Source organism: Eptatretus burgeri, chromosome 10 (assembly GCF_056783735.1).
Source record: "Eptatretus burgeri isolate ZD-2024b chromosome 10, Ebu_testis_v1, whole genome shotgun sequence".
NCBI lineage: Eukaryota > Metazoa > Chordata > Myxini > Myxiniformes > Myxinidae > Eptatretus > Eptatretus burgeri.
In genome coordinates, this window is record NC_140970.1 from 103,991,279 (window position 1) to 104,016,897 (window position 25,619).

The following is a 25,619-nucleotide window of genomic DNA, read 5'->3' on the forward strand; positions in this document are numbered from 1 at the left end:
CCCACTTTTTCTCAGGCCAATGGGGAGCGAGGTGAAAGGTCAAAGGGAGGGGGTCAAAGGCGAAGCTACGGGGGGATAAAAGGACCGTGTTCGTCAGTCAGAGCGGAGTGGAAGTCTGGAGCCCGAAGCCTGCAGTAGCTGGAGAAGCTGAAGAGAGTCGAACGAGGAGAGCCCAAAGAAGAGTCCAGGGTGGAGAGTCCAGAGGCGGAGAGGCGGCAGCGGCGAAGGCAGACGAGGGGGTGCTCGCGACGGTGCCGGGAGCTGCGCGCCCGAGGAAGGCCGGCGGCGCTGACCTGGCCGAGGTGGAGACGCACACCAGGGATAATAAAGATCCTCTATACCCCGAGCATCAGCAACCCCCTCCTGTTTCCCCCCGCGCTGAGATAGTGCGACCAAGGGGGCCCCTTTTCCCACCCCCTGCCTGGCACTGTCCGCGAGGCCCGCGGAGTGAGGCGCCATCGCCGCTCCGCGTCTCATCACCAGACGGGTAGGCGCGACCCGGTCTCGGCCTCAGGCCCGCCTCATCCTTGAGGGTATTTCTTTTCCTTGGTTTTGGGTATGTGTTGTCGGCGCCGTCTGTGAAGTAGAATTGTATAAGTGTTGCCGTGTGCTCGGTAGTCGGTATTAGCTCTGCACTGTGTTTTCACTTTTATATTTGCTTTTTGTGTAAATGGAATTGTGTTTTCTTTTTTTGTGTGCTTTTGGTGGAATTGTATTTGTGTGCTTCCCGTGTGCCGCGAATAAATGTGCTTTATTGTTGAACTGTTCTCCCGCTTCGCTTCGTCTTTTCCCCCATTGAACCCTCATCTTGCTTCACGTAAAGGGTTGGTAGTGGGCTGAATACGCCCGATAATTAATCGAACCGTCGAGGTCGACGATAACACCGCTCGGTTATTCTGATAGTACGGAACGGGTCGCTTAAGTGGCCCGTGTCCGAAGTCGACCTGCGGCGAGGTGCGATCGCCCGGTCTACCCTCCGCGTGGGTACTTAGGTAGGTCGGGTCGGCGAGCAACCCTATCCCACGCGGGGGCTGATTGGCTCGATCGCGGTGAGACCGAAAGGTCCACCCGTGACTGGTTCCCGGCGTTAGTCCGAGAGGGTCACGACTGGATTGTCCGTCCGGTGGGCGACGTGCCGCGATTCGAGTTACGTGGCCGTTCGCACGCCGGCGGGCGCGAATACCGCAACACTGGTGTCAGGAGTGGGATACAAATCCATCGCCCTCCTCGCGGCACTGGTATCGGAGAACAGGAAAACGGGCTCTCCTGTCTCCGGCTAAATTCACGGGAATCGGTCCAGGGGTGAGAGAAGCGCCCCCCGATTCCCTCCAAATTACGAGCGAGCAAATTAACCCTTCACGAGAAGCAAGATGGCGTCTCAAGGCGAGCGGGAGCCGGGGGTATTAGAAATGGATGTAGAATGTGTAGGATCCATGGTCCAGGATGGAATCCCCGAGCAGGAAATGTTGATTGTGCAGGAACACGGACTCGCCCAACTGAACCCAGGGCCCGAGGTGGGTGCGGCAGCGGCCGCGGTGTATGACACCTCCCCCCCCTCTCCACCAAGACCCTTCCCCAACCCCTGCCGAAACGGCTCACTTGAGTGCATCCGACATGGCCCAGCTATTCACCATGCTGGCACAAATGAATGCGGCAATGACAAATGAAATGAAAAACGAAATGAAAGGCAATACACAACAAATAAACGAAAAGATGGATACAAAAATAAACGGAATGGAAGCAAACATGAAGGAAGAAATGAAAAAGTTCCGGGGTGAGACGCAGAATATGGGCCGATGCCTGCAGGCGGGCATGAAGGCCGTGACAAAGGAAATAATAGTTGAGACAAGGGAGGTAAAGGGTGAAGAGTTGGGAGAGACACGGGAGATAGAAAAAATAGAGGAAAGACTACACGAGGAAGACGGGGTAAGTGACGCACACACACACACAGAGGTAGTGGAGGATAATGGGGGTGAGCTGGCGGATTGGGTGGAGACCCAGTGCGAGCACCTGGATGGCCTCCTCCAGGAACGAGGGGAGGGAGTATGCCCCCTTGAGGCGAGTCACGACCAGGTGAGTTCGGTCGTGCTTTGCGAGGTTGAGGGGACGGGTGCTGTGGACGGGTGCACGGAGAGCTTGGGGGGTATAGAGGCCCCGGAGACCCTTGTGGGGACACGAATCCCCAGTGTGGTTGTCCCTGTGTGTGTGGTGCAAGGTGTGAGTGCGTCCCCGTGTGTGGAAGCGACCCCGTGTGTGAGTGGTGTGGAGGCGATGGTGCCAGAGTGCGTGCTTCCCAGCACGCCGGGTGTGGATGGGGCACCGTGGGTGAGTGAGGCCGTGTGTGTGAGTGAAACGGCCAGTATGAGTGAGGCACCACGTGTGAGTGGTGTGGTGGCGATGGTGCCGGAGTACGTGCTTCCCAGCACGCCGTGTGTGGATGAGGCACGGAGTGTGAGTGAGGCACCGCGGGTTAGTGACCCCGCGTGTGTGGGTGAGGCACCGTGTGTGGAAGAGACCGCGTGTGTGAGTGTCGCCGTGTGTATGAGTGAGGTACCGCGGGTGAGTGCCCCCGCGTGTGTGGATGAGGCACGGAGTGCGAGTGAGGCACCGCGGGTGAGTGCCCCCGCACGCGTGAGTGAACGGCCGTGTGCAAGGTCGCTGTGTGCCAGGGAGACCGTGTGTGTGAGAGAGCGGTATGAGAGGGAGATGTCGGTCGGCATGCGGGAGCACGCAGCCGCGTCTCCCCGTGTGAATGTGATGGAGTGGACTGTGTGCGTCGTAACACGCAGGTGTGCGTGGGTTGAATGGCGACGACGAAGGCGACATGAGAAGAAAGAAAGCCGAGTAGCGGCTGTAGTTGTTTCGGGGACCGTGCCGGGTTCACCCAGCAGTGAGTACGCGGTTCGTGCTGTGCAACGCACGAGACCACCACGTGCTCGCTTGCGAGAGTGAAGTCCCGGTCCGGAAACGCACGCGGTGGATTTGCCGATCCCGCGGACGGACAAAGTTTAGGCAGGTAAATGGATTTGGACCGGACGGGTTCTCCACGCGATCGTGTGTGTTGAGCTCCAACGGGCAAAGCACATGTGTTCGCGTGGGTAACCCCTCGAGACGTGGGGCTTGTGTTTTTTTATGCGCACGGTGACGTCATGGCTGCACGTGGGGTTGGAATCCGGCAGGAGGGGTATCTCTGCCGGATGGTACCGTCCAAGGAGGGACGAGGAACACGTGCAGCTGCATGACGTCACGGGCAGGTGCAAAGTGCGCGAGCTCTGAGTTGCCGCGCAGGTGCTGCGCATGAAAAAAAAAAGAAAAAAAAAAAAAGAAAAAACAAGCCTCACTTTCGGGTACACAGGATTCCTGGGCAAGGGGTGGAAGACCCCCTTACCTGGGCACAGGATGAAAACTAGTTAGGGGGAAGGGTTAGCTTAGCTAGACCGACTTCATGGGGCAGGGGTAAGTCCTCATGGAGTCCGTGGAATGGATTAGGTAGAGGGATTGTAGCCAGATTTAGGCTGGGAAATAAAATGAGTTAGGAGACAGTGACAGACTTGTGAATGTGTAGTGGGGACGTAGCTTAGCTACGTAGTGTTAAAAGGAACGTGCTATAGTTTAAGGGACGATGTGGGAGCACGAGTTAGTTAGGGGGTGCAGTTAGGAGGATGGCAGAGTTCAGCGGTGTGTGTGTTGGAGAGTTGTGAGGTGAGTACATGGTGAGTGAGTGAGGCCAGCGGGTCTGTGTGAGTGGAGTGAATGGGGAATGCATGGTGCGATGAGTGATTGGGGGGAGGAGTGACTCCCGCCCAAGGGACCCCGGGGTCAGTGTAGAGTGAGTTAGCTGGGTTAGTCAAATTGAAAAATGGAGGTCGTTTTGTTGTTGGTGGGAAAGTAGGCTCGAGACCCATTTGGAGGGGTGCAGGAGCCCTGTTGACGGGCTTGGGAGCGTGGCTGCGAAAGGTGAGTATCGCTGAGTGGGTACCCCGGGCACCAGGCTAGTCGGCCGCGGTAGGCCATGGGCCCATGGGGGGCCGGGATAGAGTAGTGGGCACGGGTGCGCCTGCTTGGTGCGGGGGCCCGGGGCGCCATTAGCCGCGTGGGCAGTGTTGTGGGCACGGGTGACCCTCGGAAAGGGGCCCGGGAGGCCGGCCTGCCACGTGTGCGTTTCAGGGGAGGTGCCATGGGGGGGCACTCCCCGGTGTTAGGGAGCTGGTAGGCTCGGAGGCAGTGTAGTGCCCGGGGGTGCCATAGCGGGAGAATCGGCAGAGGGTCGTGCCTGCCAAAGGGAGCCACGTGTCCCAGCCAGGAGACCGTGTGAGGGCACGGAGAGAAAATTGGGGGGCGAGGCCCGAAGTTGTGAGGACACCAACACAGGCGACGGGAATCTGGGTTGTTAGAACCAATACTTTAAGCGAGAGGCGCTTGTTGAAAGCCCCGGGGTAGTTTAACAGTTAAATGGTTAGGGTAGATTAGGAAGTGTACCCCTCCGCACCATCCATCCCCTCGCTGTCGTTGTGGGCCGCTGGACCCACCTTGGTTATAGATCGCCGAACTCTGGGGAGGCCATTCTGAGGCTTCGTTGGGCCTCGACACAGGACGTTAGCTCTCCCTTATTCCCCTCCGGGAAGGGAACGTAGGGGTTGGGAGTAGGCTAGGTGACAGGATAGGTTAGCCGAACAAGGACGATAAAGGGGGTTAGGGGACGATTCATAGTGGGGGAGTAAAAATAAAAACAACAGAAAAAAAAATTAAGTTGGGGCTAAATTGGGGTTTGACAAATTAAGGGAGTGGGTATGTACAGTGACAGGCAAAGGCGATAGGTTGGGAGGGAGACAGGTAGGTAGGTCCGAGCCCGCCTCCCAAGTGGCCAGCACCACCGCACTCCCGCCACCAACCTCCATTGAACGACAAAGGCTGGCCAACTTCATCGGCTGGCCGTGTTTTGCTTCAAGGCGGAGGCCGGCCAACTTCATCGGCAGCTGTGTGCTGCAAGGCCTGTGCCGGCCAGTTCGTCTGCAGCTGTGGTACTTCAAGGCCTGTGCCGGCCAGTTCATCTGCCGGCTGTGTTTGCCTGCAGCGGCCTTCTTCTGCGGGCTGTGTTTGCCTGCTCACCTTTGCCATGCCATGCCCACTGCCCATGTTCACCAGCCCCGTTCAATTTTTGCTTTGCCCCCCCTGTTCATTTCCATGTGCGCCAGGATCAAGGCAACAGTTTGCAAGCTGCGAGAACTGCCCTGTTGGCAGCTACAACACGGGCCTGCAGTGGCAGCCCGTGCACCGTGTTTTGCGTCCATCCATTCATCCATTCATTCGTTGTGCTCATTGCGTGTGCCACTTGAGCTGGCACGGAGACTGCGTTTGTGCAGCCCATGCACCGTTGTGGTTCACTGCATTCAGTTCAAACCGTTCATGCATCCATTCGTTGTGCTCATTGCGTGTGCCACTTGAGCTGGCACGGAGACTGCGTTGTGCAGCCCAAGCACCGTTGTGGTTCACTGAGTTCAGTTCAAAAGGGAAGGCCTTGGACTGCGTGTGAGCAGCCAGCCACGTTCCCTGTCACCTGCATTGTTTGAGCCAGAGACTGCATGTGGGCAGTCTGGCTCCCTGCGAACTGCTTTTCTTTGCAGAGTTCAATGATCCTGGGCCATGGTTTAGTGTAAAATTTGTAAGTTAAGGTTAAGATGTACTGTAAATATGAGTGCGCCCCCCCGGCATGTATGTCTTAGCGCCGGCAATTTTATTTAAGTCGTCCGTGTGAGTGAGTTTGTTTAGATAGTTACGCAGCCCTCAGGTTATTTATTTTGGGGACACGAATACCATGAATGTCGCACTCAGGGATCCGTAGGTAAAATGTACTAGGGGAAAACTACACATGATGGCACACGAAAATTTGACGACTCGGGACGAGTCTGTAAAAAGGGGAGGGGGTAGTGTTGTGGTTACCAAATTCGCAAACCACCATTCAGGTCCCTTAGGTGAGGTATCTCGGCAAGTATATGTGTAGTTAGGCCCAAACCCGTTGTCTAGTGGGAATACATGTCATTTATGCGAGCTGCGACTCTTCAGGATAGCCGTTTTCTTTCACTATCTTTATTTTGGACCAACCGCCATGATTACCACCACAACCACAACATCAACCACCAACCACAACGCCGCTTCACCACAACCGCCACGACCTTCACGTCACACCTCGCAACCGTAGCATCGCCACCGTTCTTGCCCCGCTGTGGGTACCGGTGTTGGACTCGTGCAGGGCGCACGTCGAACAGCGTGTACAAAATCACGGATTTTGTGCTTCAAAAACGGATCAAAAACGACACACGCCCACTTTTTGCCGTCCAATCGGTGAGCGAGGGGCGATTTGGCCCCGCCTCCAGAACGATCGATATATGCAAATTTGTGGATCAAAAAGCCTTCACGCCCACTTTTTCTCGGGCCAATGGGGAGCGAGGTGAAAGGTCAAAGGGAGGGGGTCAAAGGCGAAGCTACGGGGGGATAAAAGGACCGTGTTCGTCAGTCAGAGCGGAGTGGAAGTCTGGAGCCCGAAGCCTGCAGTAGCTGGAGAAGCTGAAGAGAGTCGAACGAGGAGAGCCCAAAGAAGAGTCCAGGGTGGAGAGTCCAGAGGCGGAGAGGCGGCAGCGGCGAAGGCAGACGAGGGGGTGCTCGCGACGGTGCCGGGAGCTGCGCGCCCGAGGAAGGCCGGCGGCGTTGACCTGGCCGAGGTGGAGACGCACACCAGGGATAATAAAGATCCTCTATACCCCGAGCATCAGCAACCCCCTCCTGTTTCCCCCCGCGCTGAGATAGTGCGACCAAGGGGGCCCCTTTTCCCACCCCCTGCCTGGCACTGTCCGCGAGGCCCGCGGAGTGAGGCGCCATCGCCGCTCCGCGTCTCATCACCAGACGGGTAGGCGCGACCCGGTCTCGGCCTCAGGCCCGCCTCATCCTTGAGGGTATTTCTTTTCCTTGGTTTTGGGTATGTGTTGTTGGCGCCGTCTGTGAAGTAGAATTGTATAAGTGTTGCCGTGTGCTCGGTAGTCGGTATTAGCTCTGCACTGTGTTTTCACTTTTATATTTGCTTTTTGTGTAAATGGAATTGTGTTTTCTTTTTTTGTGTGCTTTTGGTGGAATTGTATTTGTGTGCTTCCCGTGTGCCGCGAATAAATGTGCTTTATTGTTGAACTGTTCTCCCGCTTCGCTTCGTCTTTTCCCCCATTGAACCCTCATCTTGCTTCACGTAAAGGGTTGGTAGTGGGCTGAATACGCCCGATAATTAATCGAACCGTCGAGGTCGACGATAACACCGCTCGGTTATTCTGATAGTACGGAACGGGTCGCTTAAGTGGCCCGTGTCCGAAGTCGACCTGCGGCGAGGTGCGATCGCCCGGTCTACCCTCCGCGTGGGTACTTAGGTAGGTCGAATTCGGCGAGCAACCCTATCCCACGCGGGGGCTGATTGGCTCGATCGCGGTGAGACCGAAAGGTCCACCCGTGACTGGTTCCCGGCGTTAGTCCGAGAGTGTCACGACTGGATTGTCCGTCCGGTGGGCGACGTGCCGCGATTCGAGTTACGTGGCCGTTCGCACGCCGGCGGGCGCGAATACCGCAACAATATATATATATCAATAAAGATAAATAAATATCAATAAAGATAAAGAAAATTGATGTCAAATAAATCGTGAGCAAATCGTTGGCAGCAAAACGAATATGATCTATAGTTATTTAGCAGTTTAGGCATCGTATATTTCCACTAAAGTCCAAAATCGCACCCCTAGTTCTCAAGTTATCCCGAGTGCAAATAGCAATGGGTGTCCTTTTTTTGCGAAAATCGCAAGTTTCAAATTGCATGAAAGCTAGAGCATGTAGAGGAAAACCGATTTCAGATTTGAAATCAGCGTTGAAAAAATACATACAATAAGTTGAAAAATCTCATGCAACATATAATAAGAAAAAAATTTGTTCCCCAGTGTAATCTTTCAAATGGTGATACAAACACAAAATGGGCAAGAATATTATATTTGGATAACTTTTCAAGGATCACTCGCCAATTTAAATTCAAAACATGGCAGCCATTCTTCAAGATGGCCACCGATTGACTCCAAAAATGCAACTTTTCATTATAGAAATTGATAGGAGTTGTCGGATTAAAGTGAATTTGGTGTCAATTCATATGTTTTCGACCATGCTGAAACAAATTCTGCTATGAATAAACATATATGGTGCATTTTTAAATGCTCAATTAACGGGCTCCGAGTGTCGATGTCAGACGAATGCCTGACCCCAGACGTGCCCTGCCTGATAAGCAACATGTTTAGCATGCTCTTTTGGTGCTAAATAAGTTGCTGATATCAAGTCATACGATCTCTGCTTTCGGGCTGACAGATGAAACCTCGTCTCATTAACAGTTGCGACTGCACTGGACCTGTCATACATCAAGACCACAAACTTCTCCAGAATTTGCAGGTCAACATCCTCAACCTTAGATGGGCACCGACTGAGCTTGGCGAAGGTGCTTGAGGCCTCATCACACACGTTCCACGTTTGCCATGCAGATTTCTTTGCCTTGCCATGGAAGGCCGGCACAACATCACAGCCGCTGAAGGAATGAAAAGAAGAAAAAAAAAATCGAATCCCAAGTGTTTTCTCTGGTCCTATGGCAGAAACGTCATGTTACTGTTCTCTCCTTTGCCAAATGCAACCCACATCTTTTCAAGGCCAAGCTCAACAAGAGAGGGCATAACAGAGGTATCTATGACTGTAACATCCATGTCATTAGCTTCCATAATTACAGACGAGTTTGTATTCCTCCATCGCTGCATGTCAGGCGTGTATGAACAAGCACGTGTCTGACTCTTCGTGGGTACATGGATATAATTCATCCACGTTCGCCGTTTTGTTGCCGATGGCATTTTCTCCCTTTGTCACAATGACTGCATTGATTGTCGTCATATCAGCGATTTTATCTGTAAGGAAAATGGAACAGTTCTGTTTTGTTGTCGTCATCTCGAAGGAAGCTTTTCCAGTTTGATGGAGTTTTTCTTGTCCGTGTCACTCTCCTCCTGATTGCTTTTCCACATTTAGACCTTGCTTCAGACTTCAGCCTGGACTGCCATTATAACTTACATCAAACACAATGTCAGTCCTCTTGTATGTGGTGCAGCATGACTATTTTAGGAAGTCTGTCTTTCTGGCAAATTCATCAAACATCTTGGGTGCACACGGTGGCAGGGTTTTCACCAGTTCTGATCTTTTGTAATGACGTGGTTTTAAGCCCTGCTTGAGAGAATGCCAATCCCCTCCCCACTTCAAGCATTCTCCAGCTTCATCGAAAATTACATCAAAGAGAACAACCTCATCAACAAAGCTTTGCTCCTTGCAGACATTGGCCTTGCCCTCCCTGCGCAGATGCAAGACTGGAGCGATAATCAAATACATTTTGCCACTTCTTCGACCACCCTCCAGGAAGAAATTAATTACGTCGTCCTGGCCCACTGATACCGTCATCCAAGACTGAGGATTTCACCTCCATATGACAGGAAGCTGTGGCTTGAGGTAGCCCTTCAGCGCTCGTGGGTTTTCCCCGAGTGGTGCATTCGGAGCTTCATTTTCGGAGAATTTTTAACAATCAAATGCACAGTAGATGCAGCGATTCCATGTATGCATCCAATTTGCATTGTTCCTTCACCACACGAATGTATTTTAATTATGCCCAACTTCACCAATAAAGTTACACCCTGTCGCTGCTTCTTGATACGAGGTGTGCTTGGCGAAGCACTCGCAGGTCTCTTTGTACTCCTGATGCACGATGTGAGGTGGAACAGCTAACCCAAACAGCTTGGTTTAGAAAGAAATATGCGATGCAAATTGCATATGTACCGCATTACAGAATGGCCGTTCTTGTTCATAGACTGATCACCTTCCACCAAGCAGGTGCTTGTATACAACACTCGAAACTGTACATGTACATGTATGGTGGAGTGGAAAATGTGCCTGTCGCTGGCGAGGTTTCAATTTTTTTTTTTTCTTACGATAGCATTTTGCAAAAATCAAATATTTTGAATTGAAAAACCGAATATTTACCTCCACCACCGAAGGTGAAGGAGGTGATGTGTTCACCCCTTCTCTGTCTGTTTGTTAGTTAGTTTGTCTGTGTGCGGGACATCTCCAAAAGTTTTGGACGGATTCGGATGAAATTTTGGCTGTGTCACAAAGAATAATTGATTCTATTTTGGTGAAGATCTGGATCGAATAATTTTTTCATTTTATAAGTGATTCTTCACCAATGAGAGATCGGACGAAAAACGATATTTCAAAAATGTATTGGGCCCGATATGTTCTCGTGGATCAGGTATTACGTGGCGGAGGTATGCACTCTACCAAGTGCCCTTCGAGTTTGAAATGAAATAATTTAAAACTGCGGTAAATGAGGACTTGGGGGTGGAGGGTGGAATGAATTGTGGGTAGAGTCAGGCGAACTGTCTAACCAATGAGTGGAACGCAATGTTAGACAGAATGGGAAATAAATAAATAAAATAAGTAGAAACAAACACACACACAAACATAATTACATTTTTTTCATGTTTACACAATTGGTAGCACCGCTTGGATAAAAGCGATAAAAATATGAACGCGAATCATGAGCAGAGAAAAAGAATAAGTATTCTCTGATCATATGCCATCTTTAAATTGTGCACTCACGATCACAGTCTGGTCCAAAGGTTCCATTGGGACAGCAAGATTTTGTAGCATCAATGCAGAACCACTTGTGAAGGTCAGGGTGTTGCTTTCGCCTAAAAATAAAGAAATAAATAAATAAATAAATAAATAAATAAATAAAATTCCACTTCACCCAACGGTTTTATCCAATAGCCTCTTTACACATGAGTGGTGGTGGCATCACCTGTTGGAAACGCCACAGGAAACCTATTTGTGGGCAGGCAACCAAGCGAGGCATGAATCCGAACATAAAGGGACACTGTGAGGTGTTAATCAAATTGTAGGGCAGGTGTTGGCTTGGAATAAAAAATAAAATAAAATAAAGATAGGATATTGTGTGCCAAATGTCAATAAACATTTCTTTTTTTGGAGGAAAGTAATTTTTTGAGGAGGGGACAGCATCAGAAATAGTCCAAAAACAGTATTCGCACAAAATAATTTACTATAACAAGGTCGATGACATGCCAACGCAAATCCCCACACTTCCCACCAAAAGAAAAGTTGAAAGATGGCAAAAGATACGTCGGGATTGATCCAATAGCAAATTTTGAGTTCATAAAATTTGTCTTGATCTGACACGTGACCCCAAGTAAACAACCCCCCCCCCCCACGGAGCATGAACCGGGGGTCAAATCCGCTCGTTACACATTTTATGTGCCCCCCAATGTTGATTGCATGTACAAAGTTTAATTTTAAAACATTTAAAAACGTGAGTGCAATTGCATTTGGGGGATTTGACCTTTTGACCCTACCTCACGGGACGGGGCCAAAAATGCTATTGCTCTCGCATGTTCTTGCCATGTGGTGATCATGACTACCAAGCTTGGTGAATTTCTGCCCAACAGTTTAGGAAGAGACAGCCTGACGGACGGACAGACAGAGCAGATTACAATATCCCCCTGGTTTTTTTTGAAAAGCTTAGGGATAGCAAGTCCAGGGAACATCGTCCCAGATATCAACAATTGTTAAAAGTTCAATAACAGCAAAGGTGGGACTTTTTCCTGAAACGAGGAGATTACCAATAAATCCAAACGACATCACCATGGGATTTTGGTTTTCTCAACTTGACCTCTTTTTCAAATCAGGGAAAAAAACAAAAGAAATAAATAATAAAAACATTTAAAAAAATAAGTAATAATTCAAAAAATTCAAAAAATTGGTGAGATTGAATTATATATATATATATATATATATTTTTTTTTTAACCAAACGGAGGTGAGTGTGCACAACTCGAATCTAGAGCCCAGGCCATACTGCCAGCCAGTAACAACTGCATGAAGATGTCTACGTGGGAGAGAGTTGCTAAATTGTGATTCAATTGTCATGTGCAAATCACATGTTGAAGTGCTATAGTTTTTGCACGTATTACAGTACAATTAAAATGTGCATGAAATAATATCAGTAATACAAGATGAAACTGCAGGTTGATGTGGATGCATGCAATATGCTGCTGCATCAGCATTACACGACATTCGTGGCCAAAAATATTGGCACCCTTGCATGTTTTTCAAATAATGCACCATTTCCTCCAGAAAATTGTTGAAATTAAAAAAAAATTTTGGTGCCCTCATATGTATCTCTTTGGTTTTCAGTATAACAAAAGAAAAAAAAAACCTGACAATCTCGGCTTATTCCATGCAGAAATCCTAAAATGGCCCGGACAATATTATTGGCACCTCTTGGAAGTTGTTTGAAATTATTAAATTTCAAGCAGGTGATTCTCCTTCACTTTGGAATTGAACTCACCTGTGGTGAGTTGCAGGTGCCTGCAATATAAAAATCACTTATTCAACCAGTTTGAATAGAGAAAAGGAGACATTCTGCTGTTTCATGTCACTGTGTGTACCGCAATGAGCATGGAGAAAAGAAAGAAAACCAGAGAATTGTCAAAGGAAGTCAGACACAACATTGCAGCCAAGCATGGACAATCTCAAGGCTACACATCCATCTCCAAAGACCTTGAGGTTCCTGTGTTCACCGTACGCAATGTTATCAGGAAGTTTAAGGCCCACGGCACTGTAGCGCACCTCCCTTGACATGGCAGGAGAAAAACTTGATGAATGATTGCAGCGAAGGATTGTTCGAATGGTGGAAAAGCACCTCAATCAACTGCCAAACAGATTCAAGCTAACCTTCAGACACAAGGTAGGAGTTTCAACGTGCACCATCCGTCGCCAACTCAATAAAAGGGGGGTTATATGGTAAGGAGACCCAGGAGGACCCCACTGCTGAGAGAGAGACATAAATAAGCCCGACTTGAGTTTGCCAAAACACTCCCGAACAAGCTAAAATCCTTCTGGGAGAATGTCCTGTGGACACATGAGACCAAATTAGAGCTTCTTGGTAAAGCACATCATCTCTATGTTTACAGAAAACAAATTGAAGCCTTTAGAGCAGGGGTCGGGAACGTGTGGCTCGCGAGCCAGGTATGGCTCTTTTGATGATTGCATCTGGCTCGCAGATAAAATTGGAGTTTGAAACTTGGAAAGCCCAATATTTCTCGCAGAAGCTTTACCTATAGTTTGAATGGTGTCGTGCTTCATTCACGTGCAGGGCTGAACTTGGCAGAAGGAGAGAAGAAAAAACACCTCCGAATTGTCTGAAGCGGTTTTTGTTTCGTCCAGTCATGCGGCCGACGCGAGTAGTGATTTCGGTTCCTCCAATGACGTGCCACCGCCGAGACGCGTAGCGGAATTCATCTCGACCAATCACGCGCCACCGCTGAGGCGACTCGTGATTTCGGTTCCTCCAATGACGTGCCGCCGCCGAGACGCGTCACGGAATTCATCTCGACCAATCACGCGCCACCGCTGAGGCGACAGCATCCCAGATTCGGCCGGCCGCGCCGCACCTCTCGAGTATGTCAGCCCATGCGCAGGCCAGCCAGACTCACTTGGGTCAACATCTCCCTCTCTCATTTGCTCAAAGCTAACCCTTCGACGAAGAAGATGGCGAAAAGAAAAAAAGATGAGGAGTATCGTACATTTCAGGACGAATGGGCCGAAGAATTCGCCTTTGTGGAGAGAGCAGGTTCTGTGGTGTGTCTAATTTGCAATGACAAAATTGCATCGATGAAACAGTCGAATATAAAGCAGCACTTCGACACGCGCCATGCTACCTTTGCATCAAAATACCCTGCGGGAGACAGCAGAAAGAAAGCGTGCCAAGAGCTACTGAGCAGGGTGCAAGCCAGCCAGCAGCAACTCCGCGTATGGACCCGGCAAGGTGACTATAATTCCGCCAGCTTTGCTGGATCTTTAGCAATCGTGAGGAACGGAAAACCATTCACAGATGGCGAGTATGCAAAAACGTTCATGCTGGATGTCGCCAATGAACTTTTTGATGATCTTCCGAACAAAGACAAGATAATCAAACGGATACAAGACATGCCTCTGTCGGCAAGAACTGTTCATGATCGTACCATCATGATGGCAAACCAAGTGGAGGACATAAATACAGCGCCGTTCTTTTCCCTGGCTTTGGATGAGTCAACAGACGAAAGCCATTTGTCGCAGTTCAGTGTGATTGCAAGATATGCTGCTGGTGATACACTGCGCGAAGAAAGTCTTGCTGTTCTGCCAATAAAAGGGTCCACAAGAGGTGAGTATTTATTCAAGTCTTTCATGGAGTTCGCTCAAGAAAAAAATCTACGAATGGATAAACTTATCTCGGTGTGTACTGATGGTGCTCCGTGTATGGTGGGGAAAAACAAAGGATTTGTGGCGCTTCTCCGTGAACATGAAAATAGACCCATCCTAAGTTTCCATTGCATTCTCCACCAGGAGGCACTTTGTGCTCAGATGTGTGATGGGCAGCTTGGCGAAGTGATGTCGCTGGTCATTCGTGTGATCAACTTTATTGTTGCCCGAGCCTTAAATGGTCGCCAGTTTAAAACAATGCTGGATGAAGTTGGAAATAACTATCACGGTCTGCTTTTGCACAGCAATGTGCGTTGGTTGTCAAGAGGGAAGGTGCTTAGCCGTTTTGCGGCTTGCCTGAACGAAATCCGGACTTTCCTTGAAATGAAAGGGATTGAGCATCCTGAGCTAGCCGAAACTGAGTGGCTCCTCAAGTTTTACTATCTCGTGGATATGACTGAACATCTGAACGAGCTCAACGTGAAAATGCAAGGCATTGGAAATACAGTGTTATCCCTTCAACAAGCCGTGTTTGCTTTTGAAAACAAGCTGGAGCTCTTTATCATGGATCTTGAAACAGGTCGTTTACTACATTTTGAAAAACTGAGACAATTTAAAGATGCATGCACAGCAAGTGAGCCCACTCAAAACTTTGATCTCCACCAGTTAGCTGGCTTCGCATCCAGTCTCCTACAGTCATTCAAAGCACGCTTTGGAGAATTTCGTGAGCACACTCGTCTTTTTAAGTTCATCACCCATCCAAACGAGTGTTCACTGAACACAGCCGACCTGAGTTACATTCCTGGTGTCTCCGTCAGAGATTTTGAAGCAGAAGTGGCTGACCTGAAGGTCTCAGACATGTAGGTGAATAAGTTCAAGTCACTGAATGAAGATTTGGAAAGAATCGCACGACAGAAAGCAGAGTTGGCGAGCAAGCACATGTGGACAGAAATGAAAAAACTTCAACCCGAAGACGAGCTGATTATCAAAACTTGGAACGCGCTTCCTGTCACATACCTCACACTGCAGCGTGTGAGTATTGCTGTATTGACCTTGTTTGGATCTACGTATGCATGTGAGCAGTCATTCTCACATCTTAAAAACATCAAGTCCAACCTACGATCACGTCTAATGGATGAAAGCCTCAACGCTTGCATGAAGCTTAACCTCACCAAGTACCAACCAGACTACAAAGCCATCAGCAAATCCATGCAGCACCAGAAGTCCCATTAATGGTGAGTATTATAACAACATTATTTAAAATAATAAATTCAGAGGCTTATTATACTCACATTTAGTTGAATTCAGTCTTAAAATATATTATATGGCTCTCACTGAAATAGATTTCCAAATATTTTGCTTTAATGGCTCTCTGAGTCAAAAACGTTCCCGACCCCTGCTTTAGAGAAAAAAAAAACACCTTCCCAACAGTCAAACATGGAGGAGGCATGCCTGAGCTCGTATGCAAAGCATGAACATGAGACGTTGACCACAACATCCCCAATAATTGAAATAAACCAAGGAGTGACCTGTAACTCTATAATGTTACCACCAAGGTCTCTGCTAGCAACTGTGGTGAAGGTTGTCCTCATGAACACTACATCAATATGCACTGAAGACAGTTCTCAGCTCTTGCATGTGTTCTTGAAATGCCTGTTTGAGGTTAAAGATGGCATCTACTTCTGCTTCAGTGACTGCTTTACATTCATGACAACAGTTCCATATCACAAGCTGCCGTTTCACTTTTGACATACTAATTTCTATTACAGAGTTGCTCGTTTGTATGAGCAACTATACACCTACCATTTTCATAAATGGGAATGGCAGAGGTGCGCTCTCTCTACAGGCTGACAGGCTGAGTCATAATCATAATAATAAGGCTCAGATGAAGCAGTATGACATCCTTTCCCCAAATCATGTGGCCCTTTAACATCAAGGCTATTGACTGTTCTTGTGGTCTTGAGCAAAGCACCAGCATGCTCTGTGCATTTGCAAGTCTCTCTTGTGCAATCACTCAGCTGACATTCGACGAACAGGTTTGATCATGACGCAAGGCAATGTCTTTGCTGCAGTTCTACTCTCTTAAAAGCTTCCATTAGCTGAGGCCTTGCCCCCCCCCCCCCCCATTATCACACAACAGATGACACTGCAAGTCCTTCACGATTATTTCTTTCACAGCAGGCTTAGGCTCCGGAAATACAAACCTACCTTTCTTGAAAGCTCGTATTTCCTCGTCGTGTTTTGCATTGTACATTTTATAACATTCCATTTTAGCTCTTGCAATAAACCTGGTGTTGGCTTAGTGGTTAGGGTGACGGCTTGGGATCCTAGGGTCCTGAGTTCAAGCCCCGTTGGCCGCTGAATTAAAAATACACCAGGATGTTGACTCAGCCTGTCATCCTTCTGAGGTCGGCAAAATGAGCACCAGTGTACTGGTAAGGGGGACACTGCGTCAGCGGCATAGCCGTGTCCCAACCAATGATGCAACCAGCAGCCACAGGCTGCGCGAGAGAGGAGAGAGGAGAGAGGAGAGAGGAGAGAGAGGAGAGAGAGGAGAGAGAGGAGAGAGAGGAGAGAGGAGAGAGGAGAGAGAGGAGAGAGAGGAGAGAGAGGGGAGAGAGAGGAGAGAGAGGAGAGAGAGGAGAGAGAGGGGAGAGAGAGGAGAGAAGAGGAGAGAGAGAGGAGAGAGGAGAGAGGAGAGAGGAGAGAGGAGAGAGGAGAGACAAGAGAGGAGAGAGGAGAGAGGAGAGAGCTCTTGCAATCGTAACACAATTCATTTGATCTGCTGCCTTTTGCTTCTTCCCCCCACCTCTCTCTCTCTCTCTCTCTGGGTTAATGCTACAACTAGGATGGGACCCTATCCGGGAAGCTGCCTTGTTTTCTCTCAGAGTCAACCCTATACTTGGCACGAGAGGCCACGTTCTTTCTTTCTTGGTTTTGAATATAAATGTTTATTCTGGGCCCTTTTCCTTTGCAGGTTACTGATTTTGAAGCACATTGCAATCCATGGCAGAGTTTACGTCTGCGCATGCGTAAGTGGCGTTCAACGACTTGTGGTGTATTGTGAATGTATTTTTTTTTGTTGTTCTTTCATCGAAATAAATAAATACTAACGATACCTGTGCACATGCACGGGATAGCAGTACAACATAGCTGGTAGCAGACGACAGACCGTACATGGGGAATGACAAAAATATGCGTTGTGCAAAATGCAAGTGGTACTATGGAACGCCAAGACTTCCCAAACATTGTCGGCATGTCCGCTAAGTGCCACAGCAATTTCATAGGGATCGTGTGATGGCGAGCCGAGTTTTTAGTGTACAAGCTTGGTATTATAATAGAGATATATGTTGTGATACAAGTGAAACATTCCAGGGACGACGTCGCTTCCTCCCATTAGAATCACTTCAATTGCTTCAGCCATTATTGAGATCACGTGGCTGAGGAACGAAAGAAGAAAGAAGTAGAATGTAGCGGTTTCGCGGTCTCCCACCCGATTTGGCGTTTCATCGATGTATTCTGGCATGGTTTTTTTTTTCATTCCTCTTGGTTCTGAAAATGCTCAAGTACAAAAAGGTACGACTTTTAAAGGCTGACGACATTATTCAGTCCCGGGCTGCTTCACTCGGTGCGTTGCCTTTTCTTGTGGTGGAAATGGTAGCACACTGCTTTTGCAGGTCGTGCTTTACAACACTCGATGACAACACCCTGCAAAGGTGATTAATCCACGAGCTCTCTCTCTCTCTCTCTCTCTCTCTCTCTCTCTCTCTCTCTCTCTCTCTCTCTCTCTCTATCGAGTGCAGCCTGTGGCTGCTGGTTGCATCATTGGTGGGGACGCGGCTATGCCGCTGATGTAGTGTCCCCCTTACCAGTACACTGGTGCTCATTTTGCAGACCTCGGAAGGATGACAGGCTGAGTTAACCTCCTGGTGTAGTTTTAATTTAGCAGCCCAACGGGGCTTGAACTCAGGACCCTGGGATCCCAAGCCGCCACCCTAACAACTAAGCCAAAACCAGGCTTAATCCACGAGCTGAATGAATGGAATCATCGGCACTACCTGAGGCGGAAAAGTTCTCATGCAAGCTTCGTATCCCCACATTATATATTCAGTATGAAAGCCTTATAGGTTGCCCAGCTTCTGGGGGTTATTTTTTTTTTGAAACCACATTGACGTGTTGACCCTCATTGATGCTGGTAAGGCATTTTAATCTCCATTGTAACCTGTCAAATCTCAGTCTCACCCTATCGCTCTGGAAGGACTGTCGAACGCAAACAAACCCACCTATCGATTCCCACGGTGAACCATTGGATGATTTTCCTCATCTTGAACTTCTCAGCCTCACCGCCAGACGAGACCTCTATTGGGCTGAACAAATAGCAAAGTTGCCCTGCAAAGCCAGCCAAAGACTCAGCATCCTCCATCATCCCTTGAAAAAAAAAAAAAAATTGAACTATTCACAGCCTACAAAAACTTTTTGTCCATAGCTCAATGGAGTATTGCCATTAGTACGGAGTATTCTGCTCAATAAAATCCTCTCCGACGTGCTGGCACCCCTACCATCACATCCATCTCTCCGAGATTCTGCAGGATCAAAATCTCCCAACATTTTTTGGCATCTCCCACAATGAGGCAGAAGCACAGGGTCTGCTGCTGTCATATCACAGAAATAATGGTGGATTATCTGTTTGTTACCACCTCTCCTCCCTCGGCCCTCCAATCCTCCAGGACACGTTGTTCTTCCAGTAACTCCATCCCAATCAACACTGTCTTCTCCAATTTGTGGAACCGTTTTCCGGAAACCACGTGATCTTCCATCCCAAACCCGCAAACTATTTCGACCCCAATTACGCAAACCTAACCCAACACTACCTTGCAAGATCTTTCTCTTTCTCTCTCTCTCTGTTCATTGCCCTGTCACTGTCAGCATGTTGACATTTTGCAGTCACCTTGCTCTTCAATGAGCCTAGATTTCATATTTAACAACAAAACAAATAAATAAATAAATAAATAAAAACACAGGCTCTAGCATCACTTTCCCCCCATTGTTTGAGCACCACCACCACCCAGGTGAGTGTAAACAAGCAACACACGGACAGGAAAGCATGTTCTTAGTTGTGCAACGAGTGCATGACCAAATTTCATACTTCACCAGCATTATCCTTTCATTTATCCATGTAGAAGGGTGTAAAATGCCCAATTTCCGGTCAACACGTGGTAACCATACTGGGGCGGGAACACAAAGTAGTGGCTTTTACAAGAGTTCACTCACTTCTTGAACCACCACTTTTCCAAAAGATCCTCACTCCGTTCCAGCATGTTTGTGCAGGCAAAGTCTGAACCTTCACACAGGGACTCCATGATCTCTACAAGACGAGTCTCACTGCCCACAAAATGGCGGGGGTTCGAGGGAGGACAAGGCAGAGGGGAGGATTGTTACTATTTCACAGATAAAATCGCTTTTTAAAAACTGCAATGTTAAAATTTTCCTCTTCTTCATGCACGTCAGCTTATTGTGTCAGAACAACAGGAAGGGCAGGTGCACTCGCACCTGGAGTGATATCTGGAAAGTCTTCTCTCCTCCCATGCTGTGTTTCCACCACCAAAATTTTTCTTTGCTGTGTCTTGTATTCCCTGAAATTATCAAACAAAAGAAAACATTTTACGACAACCAACGGCACAACCTTCAATAAAAGAATATATTCTAATTTCCTTTTTCTTCTCTTTCATCTCTTTTACTCTCTTTCATGACACAGGTTTGCGACCAGAAAATTGTTTGATATTTATTGGGTGAATTTGATCAATTTTTTTCCTGCTGATATCAAAAATGACAAAGAAATTATCCTATCACATATAGTTTCTTCACAAAATCGATCATTGCGTTTTACCAGTGTGCCCGAGTTTGATTATTGTGTTTTACTATTTTATCCCAATGTAATATCCCCTTTCTCTAATCCCATTACAGATCTGTACACGATTGGAAACAATAATGGCTTCTCGAGGATGTGTAACCAGCCCGGACAAATTTTGTTACATTTGTGGCGAGTTTATGACTAAGAAACGTCAGAGATACATTACTTACTTTGTTAAAAAAAATCTTACTATGCCTACTTTGGTGTGAAATTAGGAGACTAAGATAAGACATGGGCTCCTCATAAGGTCTGCTCAATTTGTGTTGAAGAACTAAGACAATGGACAAAATGTACAAAGAAGTCTTTTCGTTTTGGGGTTCCAATGATATGGAGAGAGCCTAAAAATCACAGTGATGACTGCTACTTTTGCTCATGTAAGGTACAAGGACAATATTCAAAGAGTGTGAAAAACATTGTTTATCCAAATCTCCCATCTGCATTGCGACCTGTTGCCCATGGACAAGATGTTCCAGTCCCATCACCACCAGGAAACCTTGAAGACATACACTTAAGTTCTGAGTCAGAAAGCAGCAATAGCAATGATGATGCAGACTTCAATAGTGGTAAAAGTGAAGAACCTCAACTATTCAACCAGTGCGAATTAAATGATCTAGAGAGGGACTTGGGACTTGCAAAGGTGTCAGCAGAGCTTTTAGGCTCCAGGCTTAAATCCAAGAGTCTTTTAGCTCCTGGTGCATCATTCTCTTGGTACCGTAACCAAGAAAAAGTGTTTGTTCCGTATTTTGCTCAAGAAAATGATTTGGTTTATTGTACAGATCCATCAGGACTAATAGAAACGTTTGGCATAAGTTACAGCCCTGATGAATGGAGACTCTTTATTGACTCTTCAAAGAGAAGTCTTAAAGCAGTTCTTTTGCATAATGGTAATAAATATGCTTCCATCCCTGTTGGACACTCAGTGATCATGAAGGAGACACATGAAAATTTGGTGTTACTCTTAAACATGATTAAATACAAAGATCACAACTGGATGATTTGCGGTGACTTGAAGATAATTTGCATGTTACTTGGACAACAGTCAGGCTACACAAAGTTTCCTTGTTTCTTGTGTGAGTGGGATAGTAGAGCCAGGGACCTCCATTGGTCTCAAAAACAATGGCCAAGTAGGGATACGCTTACACCAGGGACAAAGAACATCCTTCAAGAACGCTTGGTGAATCCGAAAAGGGTTCTTTTGCCTCCTCTACAAATAAAACTTGGCCTGATGAAGCAATTTGTAAAAGCTTTGCCACAGGATGCAGAAGACTTCAAGTATTTGCGTAGTAAGTTTCCTGCTCTATCAGATGCCAAGGTTAAAGAGGGTGCATTTGTTGGACCAGATATAAGAAAACTCGTCAAGGATGAAAATTTTGAAAACTCTCTTGGTGATCCTGAAAAAGATGCATGGATTAGTTTGAAAGATGTGATAAAGAACTTCTTGGGTAATTACAAGGATCCAAACTACAAAGACATCGTGGGAAGAATGCTAGAAAAAGTTTGAGGCCTTAGGATGTAAAATGAGCCTTAAAGTTCATTTCCTACATGCCCATTTGGATTACTTTCCAGAAAATCTAGGGGATGTGAGTGAAGAACAAGGGGAAAGGTTTCATCAAGATGTGAAGGAGATGGAAAGAAGATATCAGGGAAGATGGAATGTTAGTATGATAGCCGACTACTGCTGGATGTTGCACCGTGAAAGTCCACCAAATGCTCACAAACAAAAAAGTTCCAGGTGTAGTTTTCAAGTGAGAAAGAACAGATTTTGAGGTGCTGAACCTAAAAAAATGATTGGAGCACTTGTAAAGAATCTATTGTCTTACTTTTTAATTGCATTTGTGCCATTTCTCTTTGCTAAATAGAGTACCAAATTTATTTTTATTAGTTTCATTTTGTCTTACCAGATGGGAATTTACCTAAAATTCTTGTATATTTCATCATCAATTTGTAAGAAAACCTTACGTGACTGAGAAAAACTGTTTTGATATTTCGAATTAGCACCCCAAAAATATATAAAGTAACAAAATTATCAAAACAATTTTTTTAAAGTTCCATTTTGCAGACCTGTGTTATCCATCTCTCTAAGGAGAAGTGAATTGTTGCAGAAATTTTTCTGTAAGGCTCAACTGGCTGCGCCTGGATGGGTGTGAGGGTTGTGGAGTCGCGGCTGAAACCCGAATCCCATCCAGGTTCTGCCTGATGACTCTGTCTTTAATCTTAACTTCTTCGGGGTCCTTCTTGGTCTTCTGTTTCATTGTGTTTGTACCATATATTGATGCTGGGTGGACTGTGCTTCCCCGCTGATGGACTTCTCGTTGCTTGTACATGATGCTGCGTTGAGCCTCGGGAGTAACTGCTGAAATCTATCTGTCTGGGTTCTAACCAACATCTCGGTTTTTTTTGTTCCTTTCACATTTCTTTCGAAAAAATTAAAATACAAATTCACAATTCTCTTTTCATTCTAATTCTTTATTTTTCTTCTCTTTCATCACTTTTTCTCTCTATACCTCTCTTTCGTTGTCTATCTCTCTAAGGAGAAGTGAATTCTTGCAGAAATTTTTCTGTAAGGCTCACTTGGCTACACCTCGATGGGTTTGAGGGTAGTGAAGTAGCGGCTGAAAACCGAATCCTATCCAGGTTACTCCGAATGACTTCATCTTTGCTCTTCACTTCTTCTTGGTCTTCTGTTTGAATACAACAAACCTCAAAAACACAATTATCTCAAACTTACACAAGAAACTTTTAGGACCAACCCAGTAAAAGATTCGGCCCTTGCCAAAAAAAAGAAAAAAGCATTGCATGTCACAAAAACGGTTGTCAAACTTCCCGTCTGTACATATTGTTGTGGTGCCGGGTCTCGGTGGCGAGCACGACCGCTAGAGGGAGCAGTAGAGTTAGCTCCACCGAACACCCGGAATTTAGGTCATACCTTTCAGATAACTCCGAAAGGTCACGGGTCCCTTATCGGACCAAAAATCGCCAATAGGTCGACCACGTGGGATAGGGTCAATTGCCAATTTCAATATACCTAAATACCCACGTCGTCCAACTACCGGGGAAATTCACCCTCGGCAGGATCTGCACGATCCGGGCCGTTACCGAGTTGGATCCGAGTCGTACCCCGAGCGGGGAGTATCAGAACCCTGCCGGCCAATTGCACGATGACGGCAACAATGAGGCCTCCTAATTCCCGTTCGCAGCGCGGCAAACCAATGGTAGAAAGGACAAGGACGAGCTGGGACATTCAACAAGAGGGGATTTATTTACAATGGGGGGAAGGGAAGCACACAGTTATCAGCAGAGTTATCCGAATAAGAAATGTAATGTACAATGAGCAAAAGAAAGCACTTACACAATTCTACTTGAAGACAGGCCCACACACAGACACACACAGGTCAGGTATGGGAGCATGTGCCGGAACAGCACGTCGCTGCGTCCACTTTCCGCCGGTACTCCAGGGGCCTCCGTCTGGCCATCCCCCAGGCAGATGCCAGGCCCATCCCCATCTCCTTGAGATGATGTTCAACCTGTTGCAACCATGAGGCACGTGGTCGACCCACTGGCCTCCTCCACTCATGAGACTCCCTCGCTGAGAGAATCTGGTGAGCAGGATCAGAGTCAGGAAAACGAGCCACATGTCCATACAGCCGCAACTGACGCTCACGGACTATGCAGGTAACAAATCTCATCCGAGTCTCTCTCAGCAACCGCTCGTTGGACACAAAATCCGACCAGCAATAGCCAAGGATTCTCCGAAGAGACCTGGTACCAAAGGAATTAAGTCTCCGTCTCAGATCCTTGGTCAGAGTCCAAGTCTCGCACCCATAGAGCAAGAATGGAAGTACCAAGGACCTGAAGACTCGGACTTTCGTCCTCCCGCACAGGTACCGGCAGCGCCACACCCCATGATCCAGTGAATCCATGACTCCCCAGGCCCGACCCAGACGTCTATTGACCTCTGACTCGCAGCCAGCAGAGACATGAATATCACTGCCAAGGTAAGTGAATCTCTCCACGACCTCAACATCCTCACCACAAACAGACACAGACAGGACAGCAGCATCCAAGATGTCACCGAAAGCCTGGATCTTAGTTTTGACCCAAGAAACCCGTAATCCCAACGGCTCCGACTCCTCATTCAGCACCTCGAGGGCCCCCAAGAGGATGTCTAAAGTCTCCGCAAAGATGACTGCATCATCTGCAAAGTCAAGGTCCGAGATCTTGACATTCCCAAATGACGCACCGCAACTTGATCTCTCCGACATCCTCCCTAGAATCCAGTCCATACAAGTGCTGAAAAGTGTGGGGGCAAGTACACATCCCTGACGAACTCCAGTAACAACTGGAAATAAGTCAGAGATGGTACCACCACACTTCACAGCACTCTCAGTACCAGAGTAGAGTTCAGACATCAGATCGATCAGTTTTGGTGGCACCCCACGAAGACCAAGAATCCTCCAGAGGACATCCCGATTCACTGAATCGAACGCTTTACAGAGATCAACATAGGCTGCAAGCAGCCCCTGCCGAAACTCTCGTCTGCGTTCGGTGAGGACACGAAGTGCAAGGATACGGTCAATCGTTGACCTCTTTGGTGTAAAGCCTGACTGCTCTGGACGCTGGTGCTCAAGCAGATGGTGGCGAACCCTATCGAGAATTATCCGAGCAAAGACCTTGCCCGGCACTGAGAGCAGCGTCACCCCTCGGTAGTTGTTGCAGTCTTGGCGATCACCCTTCCCTTTCCAGAGAGGGACAACAAGGCCCCTCTTCCAGTCAGTTGGGATGATGCCTGTGTTCCAGGCAGAGCACAAAACTGCATGCAACGACACGAGTGCAGCATTTCCACCAGCCTTGAGAAGTTCAGCATGGATGCCACAGATCCCTGGAGCTTTGCCCCGTTTCAACTGGTTCACCGCAGCCCGTGTTTCCACAAGCGTAGGTGGACCACAGTTGATTCGAGGGTCAGCAGCAGGGATTGTAACACCCTTGACGTCCAACTCGACAGTTGGGGGATCAGCCTGGTACAACCGCTCAAAGTAACCGGCCCAGTGGGCCTTCACTTCAAACTCCTCTGTCAAGAGCCTACCACTCTCTGCTCGAACTGTAGTGCTCCGAGGGATGGGCTTGGATGAACGTAATGCGCGAATTCCCCTGTAAGCGGGACGAGAATCACCTGTCCACAGGTGATGCTCTACCCCCTCACAGATTCCTCGCACATAGGCCTCCTTGTCCACCCTCAGTGCACGTACAGTTTTACGCCTCAGCTCCCTGAACAGCTCAGCTCTACCATTCAGCCTGGCCCTGCGACTCTGGTCAATGGTATCCAGTGTCCCTTGAGAGACAAAATTCTTCTTTGCCCT

The 25,619-nt window shown here is 47.8% G+C and overlaps 1 protein-coding gene across 5 annotated transcripts in view; it reads right to left on the reverse strand.

The window, feature by feature from the left end:
- Positions 1 to 25,619, reverse strand: part of LOC147019346 (cysteine-rich with EGF-like domain protein 2-A) — a 101,553-nt gene that overhangs the window by 43,449 nt on the left and 32,485 nt on the right. For all 5 annotated transcript variants that reach the window (XM_085899768.1, XM_085899769.1, XM_085899772.1 and 2 more), the window contains exons 2-4: positions 19,902 to 19,984; positions 19,623 to 19,733; positions 10,696 to 10,787 (exon numbers count right to left, since the gene is read on the reverse strand). In XM_085899768.1, the coding sequence (XP_085755894.1) occupies positions 10,696 to 10,787; positions 19,623 to 19,733; positions 19,902 to 19,984 (286 nt within the window). The remainder of the gene's footprint in view (positions 1 to 10,695; positions 10,788 to 19,622; positions 19,734 to 19,901; positions 19,985 to 25,619) is intronic.